Here is a 17188-nt window from a genome sequence, read left to right as displayed (position 1 = left end):
CGCTACTCTGACTCACCTTCCCCAAGCCCGGTGAGAGCTGTTGACAGCATTCCGAAGTGCAAACCCCTCAGGTCACCAAGGATGTATGACACTGAAAGTCACTGAGGCAGCTCCTGGGCCCGAGGCTGTGTGGTGCTTGTTTTTGGGGACACCAGGCAGGCATTTTGTGCAGCTGCAGGAGTGTGGCCCCCCAGGGATTTAGTTATTGGGTTAATATACCGCGGGTGAAGGTCAGAGGACAGCCTGTGGGGGTCAGCTTTCTCCCTACACCTCGTGGGTTCTCACAGTCAGACGAGACCTGGGGACTCAGGTCATCAAGCTTGGTGCCAGGATCCTCTCACTGACTCCCTAGCAAGCTTTTGCAAAACCTTTGATAACGTGGACTCCATACCATTGTTATTTGCACTTTTTCCTTTATGCATATTAGGCCCTCACTCACCAAGACCTTTGTATAATCTTCAGAACATTCCAGCATTACCAGTGATGTGGGGATCACTATCAAGTGGTTTTTTTTTGGGGGGGGGTGGGGTGGGGAGGAGGGCAGCAGGGGAGTTCAAAGACTTTTTTTTTCCTTTTTTAAAAATGTATCTATGAGTGTAGTGCCCATAGAGGCCAGGAGAGGGCGTCGGAGCCATTGGACTGGAGTTACAGGCAGACATGGGCTACGCTGTGGGTGCTGGAAACTGAACTTGGGCCTGCTTGTGCAGTAAGAGCTCAGTCACTGCCCCATCCTGAGCTACACCCAAGCCTTCTCCACACACAGGCTCCTGAGCAGTTGTGGGCAGGTGACCTTGCCAGGGTTGCCACTATGACCCTGCCTGCCTTTCTCCCCTGTCATCTGCTTGCTCAGCTTGCCCTAGACCCCTTGACTCTCCAGGGGTGACTCAGGGCAGAAATAGGTGCTTCTAAAACCGTGTGTGTGTGTGTGTATGTGTGTGTGTGTGTCAGGGAATGCCATGTGCTGTTGGGGTATCATTGTTGTTGTCCCCCGCCCCTCCCCCACCCTCCCCGCAAGGAGCTGTCACTACAGCAGAGAGCTACAGAGATGCTGTCTGCAGTCATACAGATGCATGTTGGTAGGGCTGTCCCCCTCCGAGGGCTGAACAGGGTCTGTCCCAACAGCTCAGGTGACCACCTGTCCTGAGGTTCTAGTGGAGAGAGCGAGGGAGGGAGGGAGGGAGGGAGGGAGGTTGGGAGGGAGGGGGAGAGAGAGAAAGAGAGAGAGAGAGAGAGAGAAAGAATGAATATGTGTCTGTCTGTCTCATTGCATCTCTCTCTTGTATGATATGACTTGTTAGATTAGGATCCCCAATCCAGTGTGACTTCCACCTTACCTATTATACTTCAGAAAGCTGCCTGCCTGTTTTCCTGTCTGCCTGCTTCCTTCCTTCCTTCCTTCCTTCCTTCCTTCCTTCCTTCCTTCCTTCCTTCCTAGATTCATTTATTTTGATTGATTTATTTATTTATTTTGGGACAAGGTCTTTCTTTGAGTCTTAGAACTCACTATGTAGACCAGGCTGGCCTCAAACTCACAGAGTTGGACCTGCCTCTGCCTCCTCAGTGCTGAGATTAAAAGCATGAGACACCACACCTGGCTATTTATTTTAGTGTATGATTGTCCACTTATGCATGCACCATGTACATGCAGTGCTCATGAGGGCCAGAAGAGGGCGTTAGAGCTCCTGAAACTGGCATTCCCAACCCGTTAGACACTGTGCTGTGCATCGAACCATCAGTTGGTTGGAGATCAGTGAGGCTGTGGTGATGTGTGTGACATGGCCTTGTTTCTCTAGATCGTGTCAAGCTGCGAGAAGGAACTGGTACAGCCATTCAGCTCCCTTTTCCCCAAAGTGGAGTACATCGCCCGGGCTGGCTGGACACGGGACGGCAAATAGTGAGTTTCTTGGGAATGGGCAAGCATCTGCAGGCTACTTGGGGCCCCACCAGCGTGGAACTCAGTGCCGTGCAGCCATGACTTTCCCCTCAGGGTCCCCTCCAGCCCTAGCCAGCAGGAGACAAAGCGGGAGACTCAGGGGTCAGGTCAGTCTGACCAGAGTCATGAGGGTGGTCCAGGGTAGAAGAAAACACTAGGCCCAGACAGGATGAAGCCCTTGGGGTCCCCAGTGCTCCACAGTTGGGACAGAATGCAGAGACAAACAGCCTTCTTCACCACTTCCTCCTCATCTTTCCTCTTGCTGTGTAGCCCAGGCTGACCTAGAACTTGCTTTGAAGTCAAGGATAACCCCTTTTGCCTCTACCTCCCTACTCTTGGGATGACAGGTGCACAGCCATGTCAAAACTGTTTCAAAATAAAAAATTTAAAAGGCCTGGGTGCAGAGCTGTGGTGTAGCTTTACATGAGACCCCCGTGATCATGCCCAGCACCAGAATAGAATGGAATGGAATGGAATGGAATGGAATGGAATGGAATGGAATGGAATGGAATGGAATGGAATGGAATGGAATGGAATAGAATAGAATAGAATAGAATAGAATAGAATAGAATAGAATAGAATAGAATAGAATAGAATAGAATATTAGAATAAGCCGGGCAGTGGTGGCACACACCTTTAATCTCAGGACTTGGGAGGCAGAGGCAGGCAGATTTCTGAGTTTGATGACAGCCTGACCTACAGAGTGAGTTCTAGGACAGCCAGGGCAAAAGAATATTAGAATAGAATAGAATATTAGAATATTGTCCATCTTGTTAATGTTGGGCATGATGGCATGCAACTGTCATTTCAACACTGAAGTGGAGGCAAGGAAGGTCAAGAGTTCAAAGCCATCCTCAGCCATAAAAGACCCTACCTTTAAAAAAAAAAAAAAAACAAAACAAAACAAAAAACCAAAAACCCATCTGTACCATTTGAAAATGCTGTCCCAAACCTAAGTCATGTGGATTGTTTTCACTAGAGTTTCATTTAATCTGTCCAGAGATCATGTACCCTACCCTGGTTGGTCATGGGCTGACTCCAGCAAGGCTGGCCCCTGTGTCCCCTACCAGCAACTGAGGCCTCATGATGCCTCCTCTCTTGTTCTTCCAGTGCCTGGGCCATGTTCCTGGACCGTCCCCAGCAACGGCTTCAGCTTGTCCTCCTGCCCCCTGCTCTCTTCATCCCGGCCGTTGAGAGTGAGGCCCAGCGGCAGGCAGCTGCCAGAGCCGTCCCCAAGAATGTGCAGCCCTTTGTCATCTATGAAGAAGTCACCAATGTCTGGATCAACGTAAGCAGGAGTGCCAGGATGCCCCACTGTCCCCAGAGCCAGATCCCCAGTGTGACACTGGGCCGGGCTCAGGGGCTTGGCCAGCTGCAGAGTCCTCTGACCCGATCATCTGTCCCCACAGGTCCACGACATCTTCCACCCGTTTCCTCAGGCTGAGGGCCAGCAGGACTTTTGTTTCCTTCGTGCCAACGAATGCAAGACTGGCTTCTGCCACCTGTACAGGGTCACAGTGGAACTTAAAACCAAGGACTATGACTGGACGGAACCCCTCAGCCCTACAGAAGGTGAGAGAGCCTCAGTCGCATAGGAGGCTGCGGTAGGGAGGGAGGAAGGAGTGCCTGCACCCTGACCCACCCGGCCCTTGTGTCATTGGCAGCTGTCAGCTACGTGTTTGTTGATTGGTTAGGTGGGGCTTCCTAAATACCTATGCAGCAATCAATCAATCAATCAATAATAAGGAAGGAAGGAAGGAAGGACGGAAGGACGGACATGACTGTTTTTAGGGATAGAGGAGGAGAAACTTGACTTTAGATAGAGGGGGGAACATATCCAGAGGCAGGCACATTAGGAGAGTCCAGGATAAACATGACCAGACTGCGCTAGGCCATATGAGACTGCTGGCATAGTCAAAATGCTGAGTTATATTGAGGCTAGAGGAATGACAGGGTGTGTGTTGTAGAGGGGATGTAGTCCAATGGAGGGGGCAGGGTATGCTGGCCAGAGGGGCCTCAAACAAGTGACCTGGGATGGTGGGCAAACTTTCCAGCATCTACTTTAATATGTTAATGGGTACCTCAGCCCCCTCACACACACACACACACACACACCCAGGTTTGAGACCTAGGAGCTGCCACCAGGGCATTAGAGTTTGGCCCCTGTGTACTGAGGGGTGTCACCTGCATTTAGTTTCATCTTGTTCTTTTCTTGGTGTATGGCCATACCTGCTCACTTCTATTTGCCTGTTGGCCATGTCTGTGTCCCAAGCCTCAGCCATATGGCTTCAGACCTTCAGATACTCTGGTCTTTGGCCCAAGCAGTTGGCTCTAGGAGTCAAGATGCTAATGTCTGAGAAGGAAAATGGTAGCTATGTGGTGGTGCTCACCTGTGACTCCACTCTCCCACGGCTGAGTCTGGAGCGTCAAGTAATAATGCAAGGGGAATTAAAGATGGTGTCTCTGGCCCTGGGGGATGTAGAGAAAGTCATGCATGATGGCAAGTGACCTCCAGGGGCTGGGGGCACTTCTAGGCTGTGCAGTGGAGCTGTGTCCTCTACCCCAGGGCCTTTGCACAGACCCAGTCTCCAGAGGTACATTCAGAGAGCAGCATTCCTGTTCTGCTTGCTGCCTGCTAGCAGCTCCCCCAGTTGTGACAGCTACACATGTCCCCAGACAATGCTCAAGCCTTCCTTGAAGACGGGTCATCTTCTGTAAGCAGCATAGTTAAGAAGTGCCACATGGTACCACAGCAGGCTGTGGCAGCCATGGGCTCAAGGGACACAGTGACTGGGATGCCATCTCTGAGGGCCTGGTACCAGGCCTCATGTCCTGGCTGCTTGGCACCAAGTGACCCAAGGTGCTGACCAGGGCTCTGTCTCCATGTCTCTCCTGGCAGTGGCTCAGTGTCACAAGAATGTCACCGACTCTGTGTACCCTGCCGGGGTGCACTGAATTCAGGGAGCTTTTGCCTGGAAACTTGCCTTTAACTCATGATCACCAGCCCAAGATGCAGATGCCAGCGTGCCTGGCCCCACAGGCTTGCTCAGGCTCCATCACGTGCCTCCTGGCATGAATGATATGATGGCAGCTGAGTGTCTGAGCAAGTGAGACCTGAGGAAAAGGAAGGGAGATTTGGAAGAGCCAGCCTGGGCTGAGGCGGAGTTGATACAGTGTCCTCCTGACACACAGGCAGGCCTGGCTTCATCCGCAGCACCACAGAAACCATGTGTGCTGGCCTGTCCATCATTATAGCGTGCCAGAGAGTCCAGACTTGTAGGTCATCCTCAGCTACTTAGGAAGCTTGAGGACAGCTTGGGCTACATGAAACCCTGTCTAAAACTGGGGAGAGGGGGAGGCAGGGGCCAGAGCTGGAGATATGGCTTGGCTCACCTGTTAGCACACTGGCTGCTCTTGCAGAAGACCAGGGTTCAGTTCCAGGCATTCACAGGGCGACACACAACTGTCTGTAGTTCTAGTTCCTGGGGACCCTCTGCCCTCTTTTGGCCTCTGCAGGTACTGCATGCACTGAGTGCACACCCAAAGTAAAGATTAAAAATGAAGAAGGGTGGCTGCTGAGGCTGGGGAGGCTGGCATGATGGGGAAGAGGGCAGCTTTGGGAGGACACATGAGAAGATGGGGTGTGTCTAGGTGATCCGTGGGTCACTAAGACCCTGTGGTATTGAGAAGCACAGTGAGAAATCCGGGGCTGGGAGCAGGGGTAGCAGCTTCATGTGTGGGTGGGACCTGTGAGCCAGGGGCCTGGGCAGTGGTAGCCCTCCTGGTGGCCTTAAACTATGAGAACACCACAGTGCATCCGCTTGTCACCCCGGCTGCCCAGTCCACATCTGATGGCAAATGCCTGGTTTCTGTCTAGTTGGGCCTCAAAAGCAGGCCCAGACCTGTTAACCCAGCAGGCCTCCAGAAAACAGAACCTGGTTCTATTTGTAGTTGTTGGGTTTGCACTTGAGACAGGGTCTCACTGTGTAGCCTCTGCTGGCCCGGAACTCACAAAGATTCTCCTCCGTCTTTCTCCCGAGTGTTGGGAGTGTGGTGTGCTTACTCCTGCCTCGTTGCCTGATGAAAGCCTGGGTCTGATTCTGGTTCTGGGGGCCCAGGATGATCTAGTGAGAAATGGCCAGTTGTCACATGTCATACCCGCTGTAAGCAGCACTTCCTGGCTGTTCGCTAGAAGCACTGGGTAGCCCTCACTAGGAGGGACAGGCCCCACTGGCCCCTGAACCACCCAGACAGGTTCCCTCCTGGTTGCCCCTTAGGTCAGGCTGATAGCCCAGCAGCGAGTAGGCTTCCGGTGGCTTCAGTCCCCCGAGCCTGCCCCCTTCCTGCCTCCTCACCTCTGCTCTGCTTTCTCACAGATGAGTTTAAGTGCCCCATCAAGGAGGAGGTCGCCCTGACCAGTGGCGAGTGGGAGGTCTTGTCGAGGCATGGCTCCAAGGTACCCCATTCGCCCTAACTCCTCCCCTCCCCCATTGTCACGGGGCCCCAGGACATTAGCACTTTCCACAGCAGGGAGGGGCACATGTTGGGGGGCTGGCTCGTCCTCAGGGCTGCCCAGGACCCTGCAGTCAGTGCAGTCAGTCCATCGTGTGACTGAGTGCTGAGTGGAGCCCCGCGTCACCCACTTCCTCCTGGGACCTTCCCACATGGTGGCTGCGGGTGTCCGGACTTCACTCAGGGTCTTCCCAAGCAAAGAATCAGAGTTAAAGACTTTTCAAGCTGCTTGGTGTATTTCTGAAATTTTTTTTTCCATTTTTTAACTTTGCATTGCTGGCATAGAGCCAGGGCCCCCGTGAGTGCTAGGTGCTTCCACACTGAGCTCCACTCCAGCCACACGCAGTGGGAAATGCCCTGATTGCCCGTACTGGCGTGACCACATCCCTACCTGTATTGCCATAGGCACGGCTTCCTCGTGTGGCTTTGAACCTTTTCCTCTAGTTAATTCTAGAGGGGAAAATGAAGCTGAACCATTTTCAAATCCTGCAGACAGTAATGTGGATGGGCTCTTCTGCAAAGAGCAATGTCATTCCAGTGCTCTAAGGGTCTGAGGAGGGAAAACCTCCACATTGAGGTTAGCTTGGGCTCCACAGCCAGACTCAGCCTCAGAATAAAACAATTGGTTAGATGCCATTTTATTTTTTCTTTCTTTTTTTTCAGAAAAGGTTTCATATAGCTCAGGCTGGCTTTGACCTTACTGTATAGCCAAGGGTGATCTTGAACTCCTGGTCCTCCCAAGTGCTAGGTTCAGGCATGCTCCACCACGCCCAGCTCATGTGGTGTTGGGGATGGATGCCAGGGCTTTGTGCATACTGGGTATGCTTTCTCCCCCGACCCCTGGGTGCATCCGTGGGACCTACATGCTCCACCCTCAGTCTGATGTGCTACAGGGCTGCTGCTGGCCCAGGCATGGGAGGGAGGAATTGTGGCTGAGGCACATTGGTCACACAAGTCCCCATTGCCTGCAGATCTGGGTCAACGAGCAGACGAAGCTGGTGTACTTTCAAGGTACAAAGGACACACCGCTGGAACATCACCTCTATGTGGTCAGCTACGAGTCAGCAGGCGAGATCGTGCGGCTCACCACGCTCGGCTTCTCCCACAGCTGCTCCATGAGCCAGGTGTGCAGGCCACACCACGCCCACCCCAGCCTCCCAGGGTCACCACGCCCACCCCAGCCTCCCAGGGTCACCATGCCTACCCCAGCCTCCCAGGGTCCGGGAGGACGGAAGTGTGGGGAGGCTGCTCCCTCTGATCAGCCCACAGCTCTTAGCCTCTTAAAACACTCTAGAAACCAGGCTGATGCCTGTCCATTGAGGACGAAGCCTGGGTCTCCAGGCTGGGAATGACCCTCACTGGGCAGGTTCGTCACCTGCAAAGGGCGTGGCAATGATCCACAGGCGGGTGGGGCTGTACAGTGTCTCGGGGGAGGCAGAAGCCTGCTCCTGTACACTGAGTGCCATCCTGCGGCCAGCAGAGCTTCGACATGTTCGTGAGTCACTACAGCAGTGTGAGCACGCCACCCTGTGTACATGTGTACAAGCTGAGCGGCCCCGATGATGACCCACTGCACAAGCAACCACGCTTCTGGGCCAGCATGATGGAGGCAGCCAGTGAGTAGTGTGGTCTTAGGGAGCTGGCCTGCCAGCCAGGGGGAAGGGCAAGGTAGACAACCGGGCTGCCAGGGACAGGTGCACGCCTGGGGAAGAGTCATCTCGGGTCAAAAGAGGTTCCCTGTGTGTCTCTCCTGACTCAGGTGTGGCTGCAGATGCAGGCTGGCTGGCACCCTGGGGTAATGGTTGTGACAGTGCCTCTGAGCACTGAGATGTTGGGAAGGTGTAGAAGTTTTTTTTATTATTGTTGTTTGTTTTTTTGAGACAGGGTTTCTCTGTGTAGCCCTGGCTGTCCTTGAATTCACTCTGTAGACCAGGCTGGCCTCCAGCTCAGATCTGATCTGCCTGCCTCTGCCTCTGGAGGACTAGGATTAAAGGTGTGTGCCACCACTGCCCTGTGGAAGTTGTAATTCTGACAGGGAGTACAGGGTCAGTTACTAGAGGGACCTCAGAAAAAGAGACGGTGTTCTGAGAAATCACCCCAGAGCCTGAGGTGCACTGCAGCTCTGCCTGCAAGGCTTCGAGGTCCAGTTTCAGCACACAGGACTTTGGGTACTTGTTAATTCACTGTCCTGAGCATGCCTTGGAAAGACCTAGAAGGGTGGCAGGGGCTCAGCGGCAGAATTCAGGCATATCAGAAGCCCCGGCTTCATCCCCAGAACCCATGCATCTTAGTCCACGTTCCATTGCTGTGAGGAGACACCATGACCAAGGCAACTCTTACAGTTCAGAGGTTCAGTCCGTTGTCATCATGGTGGAAAATATGGCATCGTCCAAGCAGGCCTGGTGCTAGAGAAGGAGCTGAGAGTTCTCCATCCATAAGCAACAGGAGACTGTGAGCCACACTATACCTACAAATACAATATAGAATTCTATACCCCATAGGCTTATAGCCACAACATAATGCAAAATGTATTTAGTCCAACTTCAAAGGTCCCCATAGTCTGTCACAGTCTTAACAATGTTAAAAAGTCCAACGTTCAAAGTCTCTTCTGAGATTCATGCAGTTTCATAACTATAATCCCCTATGAAATCAAAGTTAAAAAGCAGATCACATGCTTCTGACATACAGTGGCACAGGGTATACATTACCATTCCAACATATAGGGATGGGAACATAGTGAGGAAAACTGGACCAAAGCAAGACTGAAAACACTGGGAGAGCCCCAAACACTGCATCTCTGTCTAATGTCAAAGCCTGCAGATTTCCAACTCTCTCCAGCTTTGTTGATGGAAACACACTCTCTTCTTTCTCTTAGGCTGGCTCCATACCCTGTTAGCAGGTCTCCTCAGCACATATCCCGTGGCTCTGGCATCTCTCACCTCTTGGGCCCTCCAGAGCATTCCAGGCCTCACCTTCACAGCTTTCTACAGTGGTCCCTCAGGGCCTCCACGCAGGGACAGCCCTGCCACACACCTGGCCTCCGCAGCTTTCCTTACTCACCGAGGGAGACTCCATAGCCCCTTCTATCCTGACTCTAAACCAAGAACCAGATGGCCAAAGTTGCCAAGTTCTGCTGCTTGCTGGGACTGGAGCATGGCCTCAGTTACATCCTCAGCAGCTTTCTGTTTTCAGTGGTTTCCTACGTGGCCTAAGCCTGGCTGTCCTGGAACTCACTATAGACCAGGTGTGCCTTCAACTCAGAGATCTGCATGCCTCTTGTCTACACAGTGCTGGGATTAAAGGCATGCGCCTGGACCTAGTCGCAAATCCTTTCACATGGTAGAAGCTTAGCTGGGTGGGATCTTGGCCCCAGGTCTCAGCTCCCTGATTCCTTTTAATATCTTTAACTTGTTTTTATTTCTCCAACTGAGGCTTTAGCTCAGGCACATTTTTTTGGCGCCTCCTTTTCTCCTTTTGTATCTCTCCTTGCTCAGCTTGCTTCTTTTCACGAGAGTGAACTCCAGCAGTCACACAAGAGAGTCTATCTCAGGTCCCTTTTGAGATTTCCTCTGCCACTACAATTAATCTTAAACTCTTCACTTTAGCTTCAAGGCAGACTGTTCAGACAAGGACAGAAATCAGCCACACTCTTAGCCAAAATATCCTAAGAACAGCCTCTAGGCCATACACACACTAACATTCTTCTCTGAATCCTCTTGCGCCAGGCCCCCATAGTTGAAATCACCCTCAACACCACCGTCTTCTATGTTACTACTAATATAACCTGTTTAGCCCTACTTAAAACATTCCACGGCTTTACAAATCCAAAGTCCCTAAATCCATATTTCTCCAAACAGAAGGACGGTCAGGTCTTTCACAGCAACACCCCGGTCCCTGATACCAACTTCTGTTTTAGGGTTTCATTGCTATGAAAAGACACCACGACCACCTCGACAAGTTCAGAGCATCAATTCGCTGTTTTGTTTTGTTTTTTTAAAGATTTATTTATTTTATGTTATGAGTACTCTGTAGCTGTCTTCAGACACACCATAAGAGGGCATCAGATCTCATTACAGATGGTTGTGACCCACCATGTGATTGTTGGGATTTGAACTCAGGACCTCTGGAAGAGCAGTCGGTGCTCTTAACTACAGAACTCTCTCTCCAACCTGGTCTATTATCTTCCTGGCAATAAGCACGGTGGTGTGCAGGCAGACATAGTGCCAGAGAAGGAGTTGAGAGTTTTAGATCTTGGACCACAGGCCACAGAGGGATACTATGAGCCACACTGGGCGTAGCTTGAGTATAGGGAACCTCAAAGCCCACCCTAACAATGACACAGCAAGGCCTCACTACCTGTCAAGTGCCACTACCTGTCAAGCATTTGTTCACAAGTCTAATGAGGGCCAAACCGATTCAAACTGCCATACCAAGTGTGCTCATCCCAGCCCTCAGGAGGTGGAGTCAGGAGGATTCTAAGTTTGGGTCCAAGCCAGTGTGGGCTATATAAAGAAATCCGTGTCTTAGGAAAGCAAGGCCTTGGTCCTCCTGGGCAGGTGGCCAGTGTGGCTGTGAGAAACAGCGGGGGACCCAGGGCAGTCATGGTTGGGGGTGCTGTGTGTATTGATCTAAATCCATCACCGGCTTTCACCGTACTGCAACTTCCCACAGTGGCCAGAACCCTGTGGTGGAGAAACCCTGGGGTGGGGCAAGTTCCTGGCCATAGGGATTGCTCGCCCCTGTGGTGCCCCCATGCAGCTCCCCCAAGATCATCCTTCAGGCAGAAGCAGCAGGGGCAGGTAGGTCCATGGGCCAGGTCTTGCAGCGGCATGGTCTCACCAGCCACTCCACACAGCGCTTTTGTTTTTTCAGATTGCCCCCCAGACTATGTGCCCCCTGAGATCTTCCACTTCCACACCCGTGCAGACGTGCAGCTCTACGGCATGATCTACAAGCCACACACCCTGCAACCTGGGAGGAAGCACCCCACTGTGCTCTTTGTCTATGGGGGCCCACAGGTGCGTGCACCCTGGCCCAGGCCTTGCCCCCCCAGCAGCCCCATGGCTATCACTGACCACCCCCCAGCACCTCCCCCCGCCCCTCCTTGCAGCTCTCACCACCACCCCCCACCCCACTGCAGCTTCACTCCCTACTTCCCAAGCACCCCGCAGCTCTCACCACCTGCCCGCCTTGCCTGTAGGTGCAGTTGGTGAACAACTCCTTTAAGGGCATCAAATACCTGCGGCTAAATACACTGGCATCCTTGGGCTATGCTGTGGTGGTGATCGATGGTCGGGGCTCCTGTCAGCGGGGCCTGCACTTCGAGGGGGCCCTGAAAAATCAAATGGTGAGTCCTGCTTCTGCAGTGTGGCCCTTGAGAACAAGTGTGTCCTGGGGAACACAGGTGTCCTCCACTCTAACCAGCCCTGAGTGGGAAGGGAGAGGATGGTGGCCCAAACACAGCCTAACACCATGGAGTTGCCTCAGTCCAGGGAACCCAAGAGTATGACAAAAGAAGGGAACAGATAGGGTGGTAGTGACTGAGACAATGGTGATGGTGATGATGGTGATGATCGTGATGGTGGTGATGAAGATGGTGATGATGGTTGTGGTGATAGTTGTGGTGGTCGTGGTGGTGATAGTGATGATGGTTATGATGGCAGTGATGATCGTTTTAATGGTGGTGATAATGGTGGTGGTGGTGATAGAGCTGATGGTGCCAGCCTGCACACATAAAGAACAGCTTTAGCAGGGCCCTCTGGGCAGATACTTCTAAATACTACTTGGCGTCTAAGAGCACACAGGCTTTTCTCACTAGCACCATGGTGACCTGGTGTGGGATGCTGGTCATCCCCCAGTGGAAGTCACAAGCGGGCTGGGTTTCCACAGGGCCAGGTGGAGATTGAGGACCAGGTGGAAGGCTTGCAGTACGTGGCTGAGAAGTATGGCTTCATTGACTTGAGCCGAGTCGCCATCCATGGCTGGTCCTACGGCGGCTTCCTCTCACTCATGGGGCTCATCCACAAGCCACAAGTGTTCAAGGTGGGTTTCGCTCCTGTGTGGCCACCTGCAGCCTGATGCCCACCCCAGAGCCCCACCCCAGAGCAAGCACCTCGGCAGGGCCTTGCCACCTGCCTATCTCTCCCCGCAGCCGCCCCACGAGGCCGAGTCCCCCTCCTCATTGCCTGCCACCACCGACCCCAGGATGGCATCCGCCAGCAGCTCTATGTGGGAGGCCAAGCCCGGGACCCCCGCCTCGGAGGGGCAGAGGTGGGGCATGCTGTGAGGAGCAGCAGGGGGGCGCAGGCCCCGGGACTCGCAGGGCACTGTGGGGCGGCGGCCATGAGGAGGCGGAGGAGGCTGGAAGGTGGGACGGGCCCTCCCTCCACATCCTGTGTGTCCCCGAGCAGCTTAAGGCCCACAGGACCTGTCTGAGGGCCCCCTTCCAGCCACCACCCCCATGCATGAGCTTCCCAGCCCTCCGCTGAGGCCCACAATCTCGGCCAAGGCCACACTCCACATTCGACGCCTCTCTCCCTGCCCCATCCGTCCCCTGTGTCTTCCAGGTAGCCATTGCGGGCGCTCCTGTCACTGTGTGGATGGCCTATGACACAGGGTACACGGAACGATACATGGATGTCCCCGAAAATAACCAGCAAGGCTATGAGGCAGGGTCTGTAGCCCTGCATGTGGAGAAGCTGCCCAATGAGTAAGCACCCACTCGCCATCTGCCACCCAGCTCCCACCCTCCCTGCCAGCCGTCCGATGAGCTCAGGCGTCCAGGTGTCTGTTGGGGTATTGTTAGAGCAGGCCCCACAAGTACAGGACTCGGGGCTAAGTCTACAACTGACTGTGGTACCCTGGCCTCCTCACAGCTCCAGTAGCCCCGTGAGGTCCCGTCTAGACCTCACACATGGTCGCCTGCCAAATGCCCGTGTCAGACCCAGGCAGCTATAGTGAGGCACAGGCTATTGCCTGCACCCCTGCAAGACTCCTGCAGTCAGGTTCCCATGTGCCAAGCTGAGGTGTGGAAGCAGAGGAGGGGCTGCCAGGACCCAGGCATCACTACACTAGGACAGCTCTTTCTCTGCAGGGATGGAATGTTCTAGAACTAGAGAAGTAACTAATGGGTACACAACATTATGAAGCCACAAAAGCATCAAAGGCTATCACTTGCCTGAGCATCATGATTGTGCATAAGCATATAAAGTTCAAATAAAATGGCTAGGCCTGGCCCCGTGGTAGCGCATGTGCCCAGCATGCAGGAAGCCCAGGGCCCCAATGTAGAACCCAGGCCTGGCGGTACACGGCCTGTCAGCCCAGCACTCGAGAGGTAGAGGCAGGAGGATCAGGAGTTCAGGCAACCTGGCTACATGAGACCTTGCCTCAGAAATAAATACAGGAGTAAATAAATCTGAGTTAAAGGAGAGTACCCACCTTCCTGGTTCCTCCTACCCCTTTTGATATTCTGAGGAGTCACAGGTGAGAATATGCTTCCAGAACATTCCACCGTGCCTAGGCATGGACCTACTGCACACACCCCTTTCCCTCTGCTTCAGTTCTGCCTGCTGCACTGGAACTGGGGGATGACTCTGAGCCTGTGGGCACTGCCCTGCCTCCCAGGACTTTACCAGCTCCGTTCTCTCCTCTAGGCCTAACCGCCTGCTTATCCTCCACGGCTTCCTGGACGAGAACGTTCACTTCTTCCACACAAATTTCCTGGTGTCCCAGCTGATCCGAGCAGGAAAGCCATACCAGCTTCAGGTACAAGTCAAAGTCCCAGGCCCCCATCCTCTGTCCCCCTACCCCATGCCCCTTCTACTGTCTGAGCTCCGAAGGGTCCTGTGTTCAGTCACTGACCAGCCTGTGCCAATGGTCACCACATCCCAGGTTGCATCAGTGACAACACCTCAGTGACTACCCCTCACTAAGACCCCAGTTTTGATGAACCCACTTGGCTACAGGCATGGGAGTGCCCCCCAATGATTAGAGACCCAAGAGCAGTTGCCTGAGGGAGAGGACATTTAAAGGTCCAGGACTGAGTGAGTTGGTGAGGAAAGAGGCCCAGGGAGCCCCAGACCCAGGCACAGCCATGAGAGCCCTAAGATTTGGGCCCTTGCTGGGGGGAGCCTTGGTGGCGAGGGGTGTGGCTTACTGCAGAGGCAGGTCTTCATCCCTGAGGTGGGGAGACAATGCCAGTGTGTGAGTGGACTGTGGGGGATACCAGACAACCAGGACAGCAGAGGGGCAGGGACCCTTCTCTGAAGGACGCCATGACTTTGCTGTCCCTAACTGCTCAGGGACCTGAGGTTTGGGTGGGGTCGGTGGTGTCCGACTTGTCCATGGATGGATTTATAGCAGGCAAGGGTAGTGGGGTTTTCAGCCTTCCCTGAAATCACTTGTGGCTGACGGCTGTGGTCTGTGGAAGAGATCCACTCGACATAGACCTGGTGCCACAGTAACTATGTCACCGAGGCCTCAGTCCTATGTGGAGAGCCACTAGTGAACCCGCCCTAGGGGTGCAGTGGGGTCCCCAGGTGGGCCTGACCACAGCCCTGCCTTTTCTGCAGATCTACCCAAACGAGAGACATAGCATCCGCTGCCGCGAGTCCGGAGAGCATTACGAGGTGACGCTGCTGCACTTTCTGCAGGAACACCTGTGACCTCAGTCCCGACTCCTGACGCCACCGCTGCTCTTCTTGCGTTTTTGTAATCTTTTCATTTTTGAAGCTTCCAATTTGCTTGCTGCTGCTGCTGCCTGGGGGCCAGGACAGAGGTAGTGGCGGCCCCCATGCCGCCCTCCTTGAGCTGGTGAGGAGAAGTCGCCATTGAGCACACAACCTCCACCAGACTGCCATGGCCCCGAACCTGCAATTCCATCCTAGCGCAGAAGCATGTGCCTGCCACCTGCTGCCCCTGCAGAGTCATGTGTGTTTGTGGTGGGCATTTTAAATAATTATTTAAAAGACAGGAAGTAAGCGGTACCGAGCAATGAAACTGAAGGTACAGCACTGGGCGTCTGGGGACCCCACGCTCTCCCAACGCCCAGACTATGTGGAGCTGCCAAGCCCCTGTCTGGGCACCTCTGCCCTGCCTGTCTGCTGCCCGGATCCTCCTCACTTAGCACCTAGGGGTGTCAGGGTCGGGAGTAGGACCTGTCCTGACCTCAGGGTTATATATAGCCCTTCCCCACTCCCTCCTACGAGAGTTCTGGCATAAAGAAGTAAAAAAGAAAAAGAAAAAAACAAACAAAAAAACCAAACCACCTCTACATATTATGGAAAGAAAATATTTTTGTCAATTCTTATTCTTTTATAATTATGTGGTATGTAGACTCATTAAACAATTCCAAATGAAAGTGGTGCCGCAGTGAGGCTCCTTCTCAAGTGGTGTTGGCTGGAGGACAGAGGGACTGCAGGGGGCTCTGTGGGCCCTTGGGGTGTCAGGTGGGGACTGGGGACAGGTGATGGGAGGATGGGGTGGGTACAGTGCTCAGGTGGGCTGCAGCCCAGCACTTGGGAGGCAGAACCAGGTATCTCTCTGTGAGTTCGAGACCAGCTTTGTCTACAGAGAATTTCATGACAGCCAGGGCCACACAGAGAACACTGCCTTAAAAATCAATAATATTATAGAAAACAATTATTAAAGATTAAAAACTTCCTTGTAAGAAATCTCACGTGGGTAAGCCGCTCTTTCCTGCCGGGTTCTGTCCCAGCCCTGAGAAGCACACAGATGGCCTCTGTGGTTAGTGAAATAGCCCATTCCTTCTTATTCCAAAGGCGTGTAGGAAACAGAAGTGGGGCTCATGAGGTGGCTCAGCAAGTTAAAACGCTTGCTGCCAAGCCTGACAACCCATCTGGGCTAGAGAAAACTGGCCCTACAAGCTGCCCTCTGACCTCCACACGGAGGAAATACTAGAAAAGATCAACTGACAGTGAAAGAAGAGGATGGGAAGTGACCAAGAGAGCAAGCGGGCGGTGTGAGTGCTTGGATGGAAGCCCAGGGACAACATAGCTCTGAAGTGGGACAGTGTCCCTGCGGAAGGGCATTCTGGGACACTCGGGCCCAGGAACCACATAGCTCTGAGAGGAAGCCTCCTCAGCAGAGGTAATGGGGCTCTTCGGGGAAGAAGGTATTCCCCCGCTGAGCTGTGGCACTCAGGGGCCTCGCCCCATCTCTGCTTTTTCATTGCCTCTTTTCTTCTTGGCTTCTGAGGAGAGAGTCACACCAGGCAGAAAATATCATGAAAGAAATTTATTGAGGAGTTCAGGGACAGCTGCCCTTTGTCTCCCAGGAGCAGACAGCTGGGAATTGGGCCGAGGGGGCAGTGCTTGGATTTCTGAGAGGGGCAGAGATGTCCAGGTTGAGGATTGGTGGAATTTCCAGTGCTGAGCTCAGGGGAGGCTCAGTGATTGGTGGGCTTTTTTTTTTTTTTTTTTTTTTAATGGGAATCTCAAGGGACTAGTGGGTTTTCCTGCTCAGCGATTGGTGGCTTTTTTTTTTCCCACCCCCTTTCCCTGCATCAGGCCCATGGCTAAGGGTGGAAAGTCCTTTCTGGCTGCAGCCAGCTTTTGCTGAAGCGACATCTCTGTGGGACTGCTGGGGGTGGGGTAGGCTGGGGAGGAGATGAGCCACTGTGGACAGCTCCTGTGAGGGCTGCAGGCTGAGATGTCACTGGTGCTGCCACTTTTGACAGCACTTGTGGGACACTTTACTGCAGCAGCCCATAGGCTGGGGTGGAAA

At 53.4% G+C, this 17188-nt stretch overlaps 1 protein-coding gene across 4 annotated transcripts in view; it reads left to right on the top strand.

Moving 5' to 3' along the window:
* Positions 1–15803, top strand: part of Dpp9 (dipeptidylpeptidase 9) — a 32216-nt gene extending 16413 nt beyond the window's left edge. For 2 of the 4 annotated variants that reach the window (NM_172624.3, NM_001360284.1), the window contains exons 10-21: positions 1794–1894; positions 3044–3221; positions 3343–3505; positions 6310–6389; positions 7417–7569; positions 7926–8061; positions 11318–11463; positions 11646–11792; positions 12335–12487; positions 13012–13154; positions 14098–14209; positions 15016–15795. In NM_172624.3, coding sequence (NP_766212.2) covers positions 1794–1894; positions 3044–3221; positions 3343–3505; positions 6310–6389; positions 7417–7569; positions 7926–8061; positions 11318–11463; positions 11646–11792; positions 12335–12487; positions 13012–13154; positions 14098–14209; positions 15016–15108 — 1605 coding nt within the window. In that variant the 3' untranslated portion in view covers positions 15109–15795. Of the gene's footprint in view, positions 1–1793; positions 1895–3043; positions 3222–3342; positions 3506–6309; positions 6390–7416; positions 7570–7925; positions 8062–11317; positions 11464–11645; positions 11793–12334; positions 12488–12596; positions 12716–13011; positions 13155–14097; positions 14210–15015 lie in introns of all 4 variants that reach the window. The other 2 variants (XR_385319.4, XM_006524155.4) reach the window with 2 other exon arrangements.
* The last annotated feature ends 1385 nt before the right edge of the window (positions 15804–17188 follow it).

This window comes from Mus musculus, chromosome 17 (assembly GCF_000001635.26).
Source record: "Mus musculus strain C57BL/6J chromosome 17, GRCm38.p6 C57BL/6J".
NCBI classification, from domain to species: domain Eukaryota; kingdom Metazoa; phylum Chordata; class Mammalia; order Rodentia; family Muridae; genus Mus; species Mus musculus.
Note: the sequence above shows the minus strand (reverse complement) of the source record. Positions and strands in the feature narration are given on the sequence as shown.